Here is a 13,021-nt window from a genome sequence, read left to right on the forward strand (position 1 = left end):
GGCTTGTCAGATGTCTATGTCGTCTCGGTTGCATTTGGCCTTTGCAACTGCCGCGGCGTCATTTTTAAACATGCCTCCGAACGTCGGTCTCGCCTCGTCTGCCGCTTTCGTCCGTCTACTTCCCCGGGTGGCGTCATGAAGAGCCGAAGACTGGGCTCCGTCAAAGCCGGGGGCACGAAGAAGAAAGGTAACGCAGCAGCAGCAGCAGTTGTTGTTGTTAGCTGCTTTTTAGCTTGCTAAGTTGTCAAGCAGTTGGCCGCCGCGCCGCTGGTTCGCAAACACTTCATATTGTTGTTCAGTAATATGTTCGTAATTGTGTCGACAGTGCAGTTTGGCCATATTTCGTTGTTGTTCGAACGATAATACTTCAGAGGCAGCAGTTTGAGGTTCTGCTTTAGGGTTAGCATTTCAATGAATTATGGAGCATGATGATGCTAATCGTGCTTTAGCTTAAACTGGCCTATCGTGTGAAGCCGCTCTTTGATGAAAGTGTATTTTCATTGGTTCTATTATGTTTTTTATTACATCGCGACACCTTTGAACTTCCAACACACGACTGCTTTTTGGAAGGCGTAATAAAATTACACTCTTCAGGTAACTTTTCACACACGAAATATTTCAATCGATTTGAGTTATTTTTAACAGATATGGCAGGCAAACCATAGCAATGTCAAGTCATTTGATGGACAGAGAATCAACATGGCGGGTGATGCTGTCATGTCATGAAACCCAAGTGTCCATGGGGCGAGTCACACAACGCCTTGTGTGCCTTGTTTGTACAATCGAAATAACCCCCACCTTGCACAATAGAAATCAAGACAGTAACTAGAAATAATCTACAGTCGCACAGCACAGTTCACGGTATGCTCCGTTTTACATGGGCGTAGGTCAAATAATGAATGTCATCGCTCACCCGGCCAATTTTTCATGTTTATTATAGCCACTTTGCACGATACAAATGAGCAGAACGACTGGAAATCATCTGCAGTCAAGAAAGTCACGCTACACGCTGTCATGCACATTTCATTAAGGCTGGAAAGGGGTGGGAAATTTACTGTTAATTTCCATTGGAAATTAAGTTGGGGAATTTCACATTGGAATTTATATGGAATTAAATGGTAATTTAATGGAAATTTATCACATTCGAACATAAACATCATTTTGCCATAAGCAGACATCCATGCAAAATAAACAGCTCTCCTTGCCTGCATGCAAGGGCATGACCCCCCCGCCCCCCACCCCCCACCCCCCAACTCCCTCAAGAGGCGGCATACCGCTGACTTTTTCTTGCAACACAAAGCCCAAAAGGTTTTTCAGCATCTTTCTTAAGCAGAAATTGAAATGTCCCCCTCTCTTCCTTGCATTGTTATGTATGTGACCCTCAGTTTGGACACCCTTGAACTAGTATCTCTTAGTAACTAGTATCTGGGGATTGTTGTGACGCGAACTGTGAACCGTTTTGCAGCCCAGTGCGACGTGCCGGCCTCTACCAGCCTGCCCCCCCTGGTGGAAGGTGAGCTGCGGTGCTTCCTGCGCGTGACGGTGAACCGCCTGCGGTGGAGCGCGGCCAGGCCCCCGCCGGCGTCGTCGGTGCGTCTGCGCTGGTGGGGGGAGTCGTCCGACGGCACGTACTTCGGTCCCGTGGATGACTCGCTGCCTTGGCAACGGAGCGTCAAGACCACCACGGCGCGCTTCCCCGTGCGCTGCGGCCCCAAGCAGCTCACCTCGTACCTGGCAGGTGAACCGCTGACGGGCTTGCTTGCAAAAGAAGTGTACATTTCATTTCATTTCAGCTTTTTATCAGTCTTTGGCGCGCACCCCCCCCCCCCCCCCCAAAAAAATTGTTTGTTTGTGACTTTCCGGCTCATTTTCTACAGATATGGGAAACCTGGTGCTGGAGGTTTTGAGCAAGCAGGATCGTCTGCCAATCGCACGAGCTCAAGTCACGGAAATCTCCCGCCTGTCCCGGTCGCAGCCCATCACTGGTTTTCACACCCTGGTGTCGCCGACATCGAAGAAGCTCGGCGAGTTGGAGGTGAGGCGATGACGTTTTGTTTCGTGTGTAACAAAACATCAAAGACCTTGTGATGTCACAGCGGAAGGGCGCGTACCTCTACCGAGGCTTTAACGTCACTCAGCCGGCCAAATCAATGGAGCGGTCCAGTGGAACAGCTGAGGTCGGAAACGTTCTGTTATGCTTTCTGATTTTGTTGACTGGTTTTTCCATATTAGGAAATAATATAAATGCCAATAATCTGTTTTCGGATCAAACCGTCTGTCACTTTTGCAAAACTTTCATGACCGGTAGAGGCAATCTTTTAGGTAACAACATTTTTTTTTTCCAACAGAAAGTTTTATTTTTTTGACAGAAAAAATATTATTTATTTTTTTGTGCAACACGAGAACAACAAATGAGAAGAATTTTGTATTTTTTGAGGGAAACATTTTTTTTTTAGGAGAAAAGTAATTTTTCAAGAAAAAAGGTTTTATTTTCTCGAGAAGAAAGTGGCACTCTTGTGAGAATAGGTGTAATTTTTAATTTTTTTTCAAGACAAATGATCTAATCTTACAAGAAAATTTAGAGGAAAAATTTGTTATATGAGAATGAACTCATGATTTAGAAAAGAAAATATTGTTTGAGAATTGTTAGCCCCCAAGAAAAGTCGTAATTTTTTGCGAAAAAAGTTGCATTTCAATAAAAATGTCAACAACAAACAAACAAGTATTTATTTATTTATTTCATGAAAAACTCGACTTTTGTGCGACTTAAGAGTACTGTAGTAAGTGGCGGTTAATACTATCCCACTAATGTGTACTGTAGGAAGCATATTGTGCATTTCAAGCTGTCAAACAAATTGAGACGAAAACAACATGTTTGCCGGTAACAGTGACAATATGACAAATAAAACATCTTAATGCGCTCTTACTAGACTTTACACCGATTTTATCGGGCTCATCGGTATCGGCCGATATTTAGAATGTTATGCTGACCGGCTGATCGGCTTTAATGTCATAATACACCGAGCCGATGAATGACGTCATTGATCGGCTCCGCAAAAGATATTTACTCCGCGTCGCTGCGTGCACAGTATATTTGAATCCAAAAGCTAGTTTATTTTTAGCCTTGTCGCGTGTCTTTTGACGTAGTACTATAAATATCTGACGGCCAATGAAGTTGTTTAAAAAAAAAAAACATGGCGGCGGTGTGGGACAGACAACACATCTGAGACAGGCAACATGTAATGCCAAGACAAGTTTGCTCTTTCACCATTGCACGATGTCAGACTACTGCCATAACATGTATTCCGATACCACCGCATCCCGTTTTTTACGATCATTGGGCTTTATCTTGTCAACTCAAATGCGACCGGATACACTCGTTACCGTGGCGACGACAACAAGAGTGGAGCACGCCGACAGTATTATAAAGACAAAATGGGGAAAAACGTGTGTTGGTGGTGCTCAGGACAGGAGAGGACGTTGGTTTAAGGCTCGCTTGAGGTATGTTCACGTACTTTGAAAACGATACGGCTCACAAGGAGGCAATAAAATGTTATGTAGCCTAGCAAGCTACTCCTAGCAAGAACGGTTGTACGTAAACATGCCGCCGTTCTGTCCAATCATGCTCTAAATTTTCGGTGTGGGTGAAGTCATTTAATTAAAAATAAAGTAATTTAATTACAGTCGGTTAGCACCCATTATTTCTGTCATGTAATGCTGGTTTGACCTGACTGATTAGAATGCACGATCTGACTATAGCAGTGATTTCCAACCTTTATGGAGCCAAGGAACATATTTTACAATTGAAAAATCTCACAGCCACACCAACAAACAAAAAGTGGATACCTGAATTACTGTATTTACTTCCTGCCATCTAAGAGAAGACCATTTGTTCTGTCTGTCACTATGCTCACTGGCATAAATAGAGGAATAAAGATACATTCTTTATTGTAAATATAATTTTTGGAGCAATTAAGTACACAAGTATATACAGTAAATAAAGAGGTCATTTAAATAGACACATTCCTCCATCTTGTGATAGGATCGGTTCTCGTTTTTTTAAACTCGCTGATCGGTGATCGGCGCCAAAAATCCTGATCATGTAAAGCCTAGTTCTTACTCTTTGGCGCAGGTAATCTTATGTTGCCCGACGTACCCTTCTGCTCGCAGGTCTCTCTTCATTTGGAACCTCTGGCTGGAGAATTCGACAACCGCACCTCCTCCGGTCCCACCGCTGAGTTCAGCAGCAACGTTCCTCGGGTCGTCTCGCCGCCCACATTTGACGAGCCTTCGCCCCCTGATGCCAACAAATCAGACGAGCGCAGGGGTGGAAACACGCTGAGGTTTCTCAAGGATGTTTTTCCACATCTGCGCCAGGAAAAAAAAAAAAGATGCTGATGGGTTTCTTTTTTCAGAGGGAAAGCTCATCTGTGTTCTCAAACCACGCAGACGGATAAAGATGAGTCGGTGGAGAACTTGAAGCTGCGAGCAAACGGTGAAATAGCTGTAGATCAGCCAAGCAATGACATCCTTTCAGGTGCTTCACCAAAGAAAAGAGCCCAAGTATCCATGACTTTTTTTCCAAGTTACATGAGGAGGATTTGGGGGGGAAATATATATATTTTTTGAAGAAGAAAACATAACCTTGAGAGAATATTTTTTCGAACAAAGTTTTAGTTTCTAGGGCGAAAAAAAAGTTGCATTTTTAGGGGGAAGAAGTCATCATTTTTCCAGAATCTTTTTCCCTCTATATTTTTTTATAGATTTAAAAACAAATATTTTTTACAAGGAAAAACATTACCTTTTTTTTTTTTTTTTTTTTTTTGAGGGAAATGTAATAATAATGTTCGGAATATTATGTAATATTTATCTCCAAAACCTTTTTCAGAAAAAACCCTACTTTTATGAGAAAAAAGTTGGAATGTAACAAGACAAAAGTGATATTTTGACCAATTTTTTAAAACAGGGATAAATGTTTTATTGTTTTAGAAGGAAAAATAAGATTATTATTTTTTTTTACAGATTTTATTTCATTTTTTCCAGAAAAAAAAAATAAATTTAAGCGGGAAAAGTAATTCTTTTTTCAGAAAAAGTGCGTTTTCCATAAAAAAAGTTTCTTAATCTTACAGGTTTTCCAAACTTTTGAGGGGGAAAAAAGGGTTTATTTTTTTTAGAGGGAAAAAAAGTTTTTAGTGGGAAAAAAAGTTGCAATGTTTTAGAGGGGGAGAATATTTTTTTGGGTGGGTGACAGGGGAGTTATATTTTTTCTTCCCCAGAATTTATTTTTTCCAAAAAATATTATTTAGATTATGTATTTTTTTCTGAAAACAAGAAGTATTGCTTTTATTTTTTTTTTCCAGAAATTGTTTTTCATAGTGTGAAAAATGTCTTATTTTGTCATTAAAAAAATACTCCTCCTATAGTACTAAAGATGTATTTTTTCAAGAAATAGCTATGTCACTAAAAAAGTTGCAATGCTACAAAATGTACATTGTTTTTAGGTAAAAATCAAGCTCTTATAAGATTTTTCTCAAAGAAGTACAACTTCATCTCATAAGAATTGGAATTTATTTTAGTGAACATTACTTTTTTTCTCTTCAAAAACATACGAATATCATTGGGAAAAGGGCATTTTCACCTAAATATATGTAAAGAATTCAACTTTATTGATTTGAGAAATTCAAAAAATTTTCAAAAGTCAATAGTACCATAATTCATTTCTTTAAGGTTATGTTTTGTTTAATGAAATGCTTGACAGTTTAATTTGAATCCCATTAAAATAAAATTTCATGTATTCCGCCCAGCCCTTTATGTTTTCTTTAAAGAATTGTACCCATCTTACAAATTATGCCTGGGTAATCAAACATATGAGCACAACTGCGTTTTCTCATTTACTTAATAAAAGTAGGGCTGTGAATTTCAAAATAAGAGGAAGTAAATAAAGTATTACATGTTCAAATAAAGTGCTTAACTTCAAAATAATTATTTGAAAAAATACTTAGTTTTGATCATATGGGTAGGAGTAAAATCATGCATTGTAAAAATGCATTCTACAAAGGTAGAAGGGTTTTCCAGAATTCATGAGATCAACTTTGGGGGTGCGTACTATACATGGGTGCACATTATACACAAGAACGTACGGTAATTTACCCCGTTTTCTTTGCCGCAGTGATTCTGGAGCGTGGCACCAAACCTCGGGACGCGATGGTTGTGTCAGCGCTGAAAAGCGACATGGCTTCTGCCCCGCTTCTCCAAGACCGACAACTCCCTCTTCAGAGAGACGACGCCAGACCATCGTCCATGTGAGTGTCCCAACAAGCGCTAACACAGCCATTTTGAGTTGTTTATGGATTATTTCTAGTTGTTGGGTTTATTTCTATTATGTCACTGCATAATATGGGGATATATAGGTCACTAAATATAGTTGGCTGGATAGTTCACAAAAATGCCCACTGCAAATCCCTTTGTAGGAAGAAGGAAATGAGTGAATGATTAATGGCTCTTCTTCTTCGCGTTGTGTCTTGAGGCCCTCCGAAATGTTCCTTGAAAACATTCTGCTCGCCGATCCAGCCGTCAAGTCCGCGGACGACGTCGCAGACTGCGGCCTCCGTTGTTCTCCTGACATGGAGCACAGAGCTGTGGATCTCATCCTTGGCAGGTACAGACATACGCTTACCGTATGAGTGGTTTATTTGAGGTGAAGTGTTTATTTACGGCTGGGGTTGCAAAATAATAGGAATTAACCACAAAGTTACACAATTGAATTGGCGCTTAATAGGGAACTTCTAATTCCACCCCTTTGGAGCCGTATTTGTGGCAGCCGCTGATGCTCTCTGCCTTCTCTTCAGGTTGAAGACGTCCCCGCCGCTCCTGTGGCAGGGCGACGCCTCCCTCCCCGACTCTCTGTCCAGCATGAGTGGAGACAGTGACCTCGGCGACCCGCAGTACGATCAAAGCTTGCTGGAAAATCTGTTCTACAAACCCCCCGTCAGTATTTCATATGTGTAAGAACAGCTTTCACCGTTGCAGCGGTCAATACGTTGTTATGTTTCAGACACCAGATTTGAGAGCAGATGAGACGGCAGGGGACGGTGAAGGGAAGAAGAACAGTTCACCCAGGACAGAGAAGCAGTTAAGACAGTCTGCTTACAGGACGGGTGATAAGTAAGGCTTTTACATGCTCCCTAAAATGGGATGCTTCTAGACAAAAAGAAATGTCCCTTTTAAGTTTATGGGCATTTTCTGGAAACGTTTTAAAGTCAAAATATTTCAACCTTTTCTTTGCGGGGGTGCTAGTAATTCTTTTTAGAGGGAAAAAAAGTGTTTTGTTTTTAGAACAAGTCAAAAGTTTTGAGTCATGTTTTTCCAAGAATAAATGTTAAATTGTATTTTTTGGAGAAAGTGTTTTATTTTTTTTCTATGAAAAAAGTAGTCTTGAAACTGATGGACAATCGTCATATTTTGTTGTTCAAAAACAAAAGTTATGGAAAAAAGACCAAATGTTTTGAGAATTAATTGTTCTGTTTTTTTAGAAAAAAATAATTTCACTTTCTTTTTTATATAGTTATTTTTTTCATATAAAAGTGTACATTTTTTGAAAAATAGTCCTCATCTTAAAATATGTATATGTATGTATATGTTTATGTCATGAATTTATGAGCAAAAAATCAGCAAAAAACTGAGCAAAAAATGGGATATTCTCAGAGAATAATGTCCTATTAATTTTTATTTTCTCGACATTTTTATTTTAGAAGGAATAAAGTCAGATTTTTGGGATAATGTTTTAATTTTTTTTATAAGAATATTGTTGCATTGTTCACAACGTCCGATTGTGACGCCCAATTAGATGTTTTTTTTTTTTTTTTTAAGTAATAAAGTTGTAAAAAAAAAAAAAAAAAAAAAAGTCTTTTTATTCTCACTGCTGGGACTTTGTCTAGTCCTGTTTCAGAGCTTCAAAACACTCTGGCTGATACCAACATTCCTTTGAGTCGGGAGCAGCTGACGTTTCTGAGTTTCATGCGATCAGCCAAAGTGACCATCGACTCCATGAGTGTGCCCACGGGCTGCGCGAGCCCCCTGCCCACTAAGACCCCAAGCAAATCTCCTTCACTGTTACGCAGAAAGAAGTGGTAGGTGACATTTTTCAAATCTTCTAATCTGGAAAAACCCAAATAAAACCAAATATCGCAAATGTTTCCCCATCTTTCCGACATGATTGGTAATTTACTGATTACTTTCCACTGTAACGCATTTGACTACCGTAAATGCATATCAGTCAAGAATTCACTCCTTGGATCGCCACTCTGTTTTTTACGGACTCGCCGCTAGCTTCCGAGTGGCTAGCGGTTAGCACACCGGCGAAAGGAACCAACCAGGGTGCCACTGTTGCGCCGTGATGAGTAACTGAAGCGCCCGTCTTTTTGGCAGCACGTATTTTGTCGAGTATGCGTTCCCCAAGACTTTCTCCTCCAGTCAACGTGGACGAAGTGTGCTGCCAAACGTGGAGGTGACCAGGGCTGCTTCCAGTAATGTCACAGAAGGAGGTACAACCTGCTGGAATCTTGTGCTTCTTTTGATCTGTGGCGAACAAATCTGGCATGCTATTTTTTTTTTGTGTCTATTTTCAAATGCTGCAAGAATTTTGACAGGTGCTTGTTTGTATTTTGAAGTGGTGAGCTTCAATCAGCTGTCGGTGTTTCCCGTCCGCTTCAGCAAAACCGCGGTGGAAGCGTGGTGGTCAACAGAGCTCTCTTTTCGAATTTATGCACGAAAAAATGACCAAAAGAAGGTGAGAATGTGACAACAGAATGAGAATAATATTTGTACTACTGCTACTACTACTGGTATTACTACTACCAATGATCAAGGGACCCAAGTATGCTCTGATAATATATAAATAAAATGCACATAATAAAATATACAGCGCTAGAAAAAAAATGGAGACAAAAAAAACTGGACCTTTTTTTTGTAGTTTAACCATTTTTCATGTTCCTCCAATTAAACTGCTCTAAATGGAAATAATTGGATTTGCAATTTGGGGCTTTTGTTGTCAATAGTTCAGCAAATACAACAAAATGTGTATCTTTTTCAAACCTATACATATATGGTAGATAGAAAAATCTGAGAAAATAATATTTGTAGTGTCTCAATTTGTTTCTGGGAATTTTCAATTCAATTACAATAATACACTGAAAATTTGATTTGTATTAAAATGTAATTTATTTCTATAATATCCTACAATACTAGATGAAATACCCACAATATGTAATGTTTAATAGCAATATTGTGGGTTTTTTTTGTTTTACAATTTCAAATAATGAATGACTATATAAAAAATGAAATTGAAAAATGTCGAATTGAACTGTCATGAAAAGTGAATTCATTCATTTCAGACTCAAGCTGTAGTCATTGCAACATTCTTCTATTCTTACCATTCAACCGGCGTAAAAAATGAACAACTGAGCCTTTGACCAACCCAGTGGAGAGAGAACAAGCGCTCACCTCGCCCGTTGTTGTCGCTGCAGGCCGTTCTCATCGGAGAAGCCGCTCATCCGCTGCGCAGTCTGCTGCAGAGCAAGCAGCTCAGCGAGTCGCTCATGCTGGCAGTGCACGACGTGGACGGCGCAATGCGGGAACTCTCTCGTCTCAGGGTAAATGAGTTGTGTATTAGAATCTTATGAGAAAACATTAATTATTCATGGTCATTAAAGTTGTCTTTTTCCTGAAACGAAATGATCTGACAAGAACAAATTCATGGTCTTAACAGGAAACAGTCTTAATATTCAACAATGACAGTTGCATTTTTGGGGTGGAAAATAGGAGAACATTTCAAATATTAGAAGGATAAGGTTCTGTTTCTCTAATCAAAGATGTCATTTTTGAAGATTAAAGTAGAATTTATTTAATTATATTTATTTGCAAAGCATATTCTTTTTAAAGTAATTTTACTACAATGACATATTGGAAGGAAAAGTTGTAATCTTGCGAAAATTAATTTATCATAATTTTACGAGATGGAATGATTTTTTTTCCAAAAAATAAAATTGTATTATAATCATACTATAACTATAATATTGTAGAATTATTTAAATTATAAAATTACAAAAAAGTTGAAATCTTACTTAGTCTTATTTTTCAAGAAACCAGTCGCCTTATTTTTATTTATTTATTTCTTCGGCAAAGTCTGAATGTTAAGACAGAATATCCTTTTACTACCATTATATAACTTTTTTTTTCTTTATTCTTTCTAATCCAACCAGAATAAGTCGTTAGGAGAGTCAAATCAGGAATATTTTCAGGAATAATTAAATTGTATTTTTAAAATGATAAAGTTGAGTTTGTCAAGAAAACAAATTCTTCAAAAGAGAAGTAACGTTGCTGTTGCCCAGGTGCTGCTTGAGCTGTCGACCAACAACAGAGTCTCGGAAATCTCTGAAAAAAGAGACGCCCCGTCGTCACGCACCACGCGTAGTCCTCAAAGAGAGTCCTGCACTACGTCGCAATGTGTCGACATTTGCTCGGAGGAGCTAGCGGTTCGCTCTTCGGAAGACTTCGCAATGGACGTTCCCGTTCAGTACTGCGTACATCACGCGGTGCCGTACGCGTCTCGGCGTCCGGCGGCGGAAGAACCCGAGGTCCTGTTGCACACCTTGCTCATGGTGCCGGACGGCAAGAACTTCACCGGTGGGCCGGCGCGGGCCGTCAGCGTCTACTTGAACTGCAAACTCTTCTGGTGCGACGAGGTGGCGAGGTCTGTGGTCAGCTGGGGGCGCGCCAACCCTTCCTTTAACTTTGTCCAGGTAGGTAGGATGTAACTTTATTTGGAACGCAGCGGCTGGCGGAAGCACACAATGGCTAGAGTTACAAAGGGGGTTGGAGTGCAAAAGCAATCAAGACTGTTAACTAGATTATTGGCTTATTTTAGATTTTTCTACATTTGTTGTAATACTGAGTAAAACTTCTATTTTTCTATGTTTATTTGCAGTACTTCCTATATTATTAAAATGTTGAACTACTCTATAGTTTCTTTTGTTTTCTGTACAGATGCTCCAACACTAGCAGTTTAAAAAACGATATTAAAAAAAATGTGATCATCAAGATTGGATGATATGAATTTATTTATTTATTTTGCCATATGGCCAGCCCTTTACTACAATACTATCATTCAGTACATTTTTCAGACAACTAGGTATATTTACTTAGTTCTTTCCCACTACTGCCTGTAGGTAACTCCCGTGGCTTTGACCTCACACTTACTGGAGCGGATGAGGAACAACGTGATGGTGATCGAAGTGTGGCAGAAGACGGGCAGCTCCAGCCACGAGAGACTTCTCGGCCTCGTTAAACTGCCTCTACATCAGTTCTACATGTCCTTCAGGCAAGTTTGTTGATTTTAGATATCAGCATCTCTGTAGTCTTTCCCACTGCCCATTCAAACAGTTTGAATGGGCTCAGCGATCTTGTTTTGTCCATGTCAGCGATAGTTTCGATGAACTGAGATACTTGCAGTCACGGCAGGTTTTTGTCCCCATCAGTGACAAAAAGGAGGCATTTATTTGTTTAGGTGTAATTAAGTCTCCACGCTTTTCCTCACAGGGATCCGAAGATCGCCCACCTCCTCCTCCAGGCGCAGTACCCCGTTTTAGGGGTGGACTGCTACATGCCGGTGGTGGACGTGTTCTCGGGCGGCTGCAGAGGAAGCCTCAGGGTCACGCTGGCCATGGGCCTCTGCGAGCAGGTGCTGGCCCTGCAGCGCGCCAGAGACGAGGAGTGCGATCTGCCGGGCAGAGCGCCCCTCAGACCTCTTCACCTGCTCGACCACCAGCCCGGTGCGCCTGCCGAGGTTTTTACTGCCTGCGTGCTCTTAATCACCGCACTCCTTGCTCCAAGTCAGTGTAGTGTTTCGAGAGCGTTGTGGTACTTCTGGCTGGCAGAAAAGTGAGTGACCAGTGCTGACCTGAAATGAAACAATGACAAAAACGTGTTTGGGGCTTTGTCGCCAAAACGTAAGGTATTCGTGGATAAGGGACCAAGCACTGCCACCAATAGCAAAAGGTCATGAGTAATTGACACCCCCCAAAAAGGTTTCTAAAGGCCTAACAGCACTATTGCAATACTACTACCACTACAACTTGTATGTAAATGAATGTGTGTATGTCTCAACCAGAGGCGAATTCTAGTATCAGAGGTTTAGGGGTGCTGTTGACTACACGGTGGTTCACTGAACCCTAAAAGGTTAGGTTTAAAGGGAAAGACTGGGATCCAAGCCTCCCGTACGTTTTGACGTCATGGTGAAAAGGTCTGCTTAGAATGTGTGCCTCAAGTGAGTGCTTGCTCCTTCCCGCTCAGGTAATCACCTCACAAGCACGAGCGATGACCGAGCACGTGTTCATGATTAGGGTGGAAAAGGTCTCGGGCCTGACCCCTGTGCAGTCTACAGTGTGGGGCGAGGCCGACTGTTACGTACAGTACGCGTTCCCGTCCCAGGAAGATGCCGACGTCTCTCTGGCTGAGTATAGTAAGCGGTTTCATTATTTTGTGATTAACCCTCTTGAAATTGCTTTGTTTCTTTGTTGGTGTTATCCCACGTCCAAATAAATTATCATATTGAAAGCTTCCACAAAAACTCACCAATTCTTGCAGCCGGTTCGGGAGTTGTTCAGTTTCACATTGCAGCGTAAAATTTGTGTACGTCTACCATGAGTAGAGCCACCAAAAAAAGTCTGAAGCAATTCCCAAAAAGACACTGTGATCTGAAGACGACATTTTGGCCATTTCCGTAACTTGTCCTCGAGATTTTGTCTGACTGCTATCACATTTGAGCCACACATTCGAGACCAGTGATTCTCAAAGTAGTACCCTGGCTCCCTCTAGTGGTACGTGATGCACAGTTCAGTTGTATTTAACTTTTAAGTTCAATACATCTGCGTTTGTTTAAGATCCGTTTGTTTTTAAACATTTATTTCATTGCAATTTAACATTTATGTGCAATGCATTTTAATTGAATAATTTCAGAACAGGT

At 40.6% G+C, this 13,021-nt stretch overlaps 1 protein-coding gene across 8 annotated transcripts in view; it reads left to right on the forward strand.

Annotated features, from left to right (window-relative positions):
- Positions 1 to 13,021, forward strand: part of c2cd3 (C2 domain containing 3 centriole elongation regulator) — a 26,704-nt gene continuing 13,683 nt past the window's right edge. For 2 of the 8 annotated variants that reach the window (XM_061680903.1, XM_061680908.1), the window contains exons 1-17: positions 1 to 187; positions 1,466 to 1,738; positions 1,878 to 2,035; positions 4,171 to 4,343; positions 4,416 to 4,537; positions 6,170 to 6,302; positions 6,527 to 6,658; positions 6,849 to 6,987; positions 7,055 to 7,164; positions 7,938 to 8,129; positions 8,428 to 8,543; positions 8,670 to 8,788; positions 9,525 to 9,650; positions 10,389 to 10,799; positions 11,226 to 11,377; positions 11,596 to 11,842; positions 12,349 to 12,517. In XM_061680903.1, the coding sequence (XP_061536887.1) occupies positions 136 to 187; positions 1,466 to 1,738; positions 1,878 to 2,035; positions 4,171 to 4,343; positions 4,416 to 4,537; positions 6,170 to 6,302; positions 6,527 to 6,658; positions 6,849 to 6,987; positions 7,055 to 7,164; positions 7,938 to 8,129; positions 8,428 to 8,543; positions 8,670 to 8,788; positions 9,525 to 9,650; positions 10,389 to 10,799; positions 11,226 to 11,377; positions 11,596 to 11,842; positions 12,349 to 12,517 (2,824 nt within the window). In that variant the 5' untranslated portion in view covers positions 1 to 135. Of the gene's footprint in view, positions 188 to 1,465; positions 1,739 to 1,877; positions 2,036 to 4,170; positions 4,344 to 4,415; positions 4,538 to 6,169; positions 6,303 to 6,526; positions 6,659 to 6,848; positions 7,005 to 7,054; positions 7,165 to 7,937; positions 8,130 to 8,427; positions 8,544 to 8,669; positions 8,789 to 9,524; positions 9,651 to 10,388; positions 10,800 to 11,225; positions 11,378 to 11,595; positions 11,843 to 12,348; positions 12,518 to 13,021 lie in introns of all 8 variants that reach the window. The other 6 variants (XM_061680905.1, XM_061680906.1, XM_061680910.1 and 3 more) reach the window with 6 other exon arrangements.

This window comes from Phycodurus eques, chromosome 7 (genome assembly GCF_024500275.1).
Source record: "Phycodurus eques isolate BA_2022a chromosome 7, UOR_Pequ_1.1, whole genome shotgun sequence".
Classification (NCBI taxonomy): domain Eukaryota; kingdom Metazoa; phylum Chordata; class Actinopteri; order Syngnathiformes; family Syngnathidae; genus Phycodurus; species Phycodurus eques.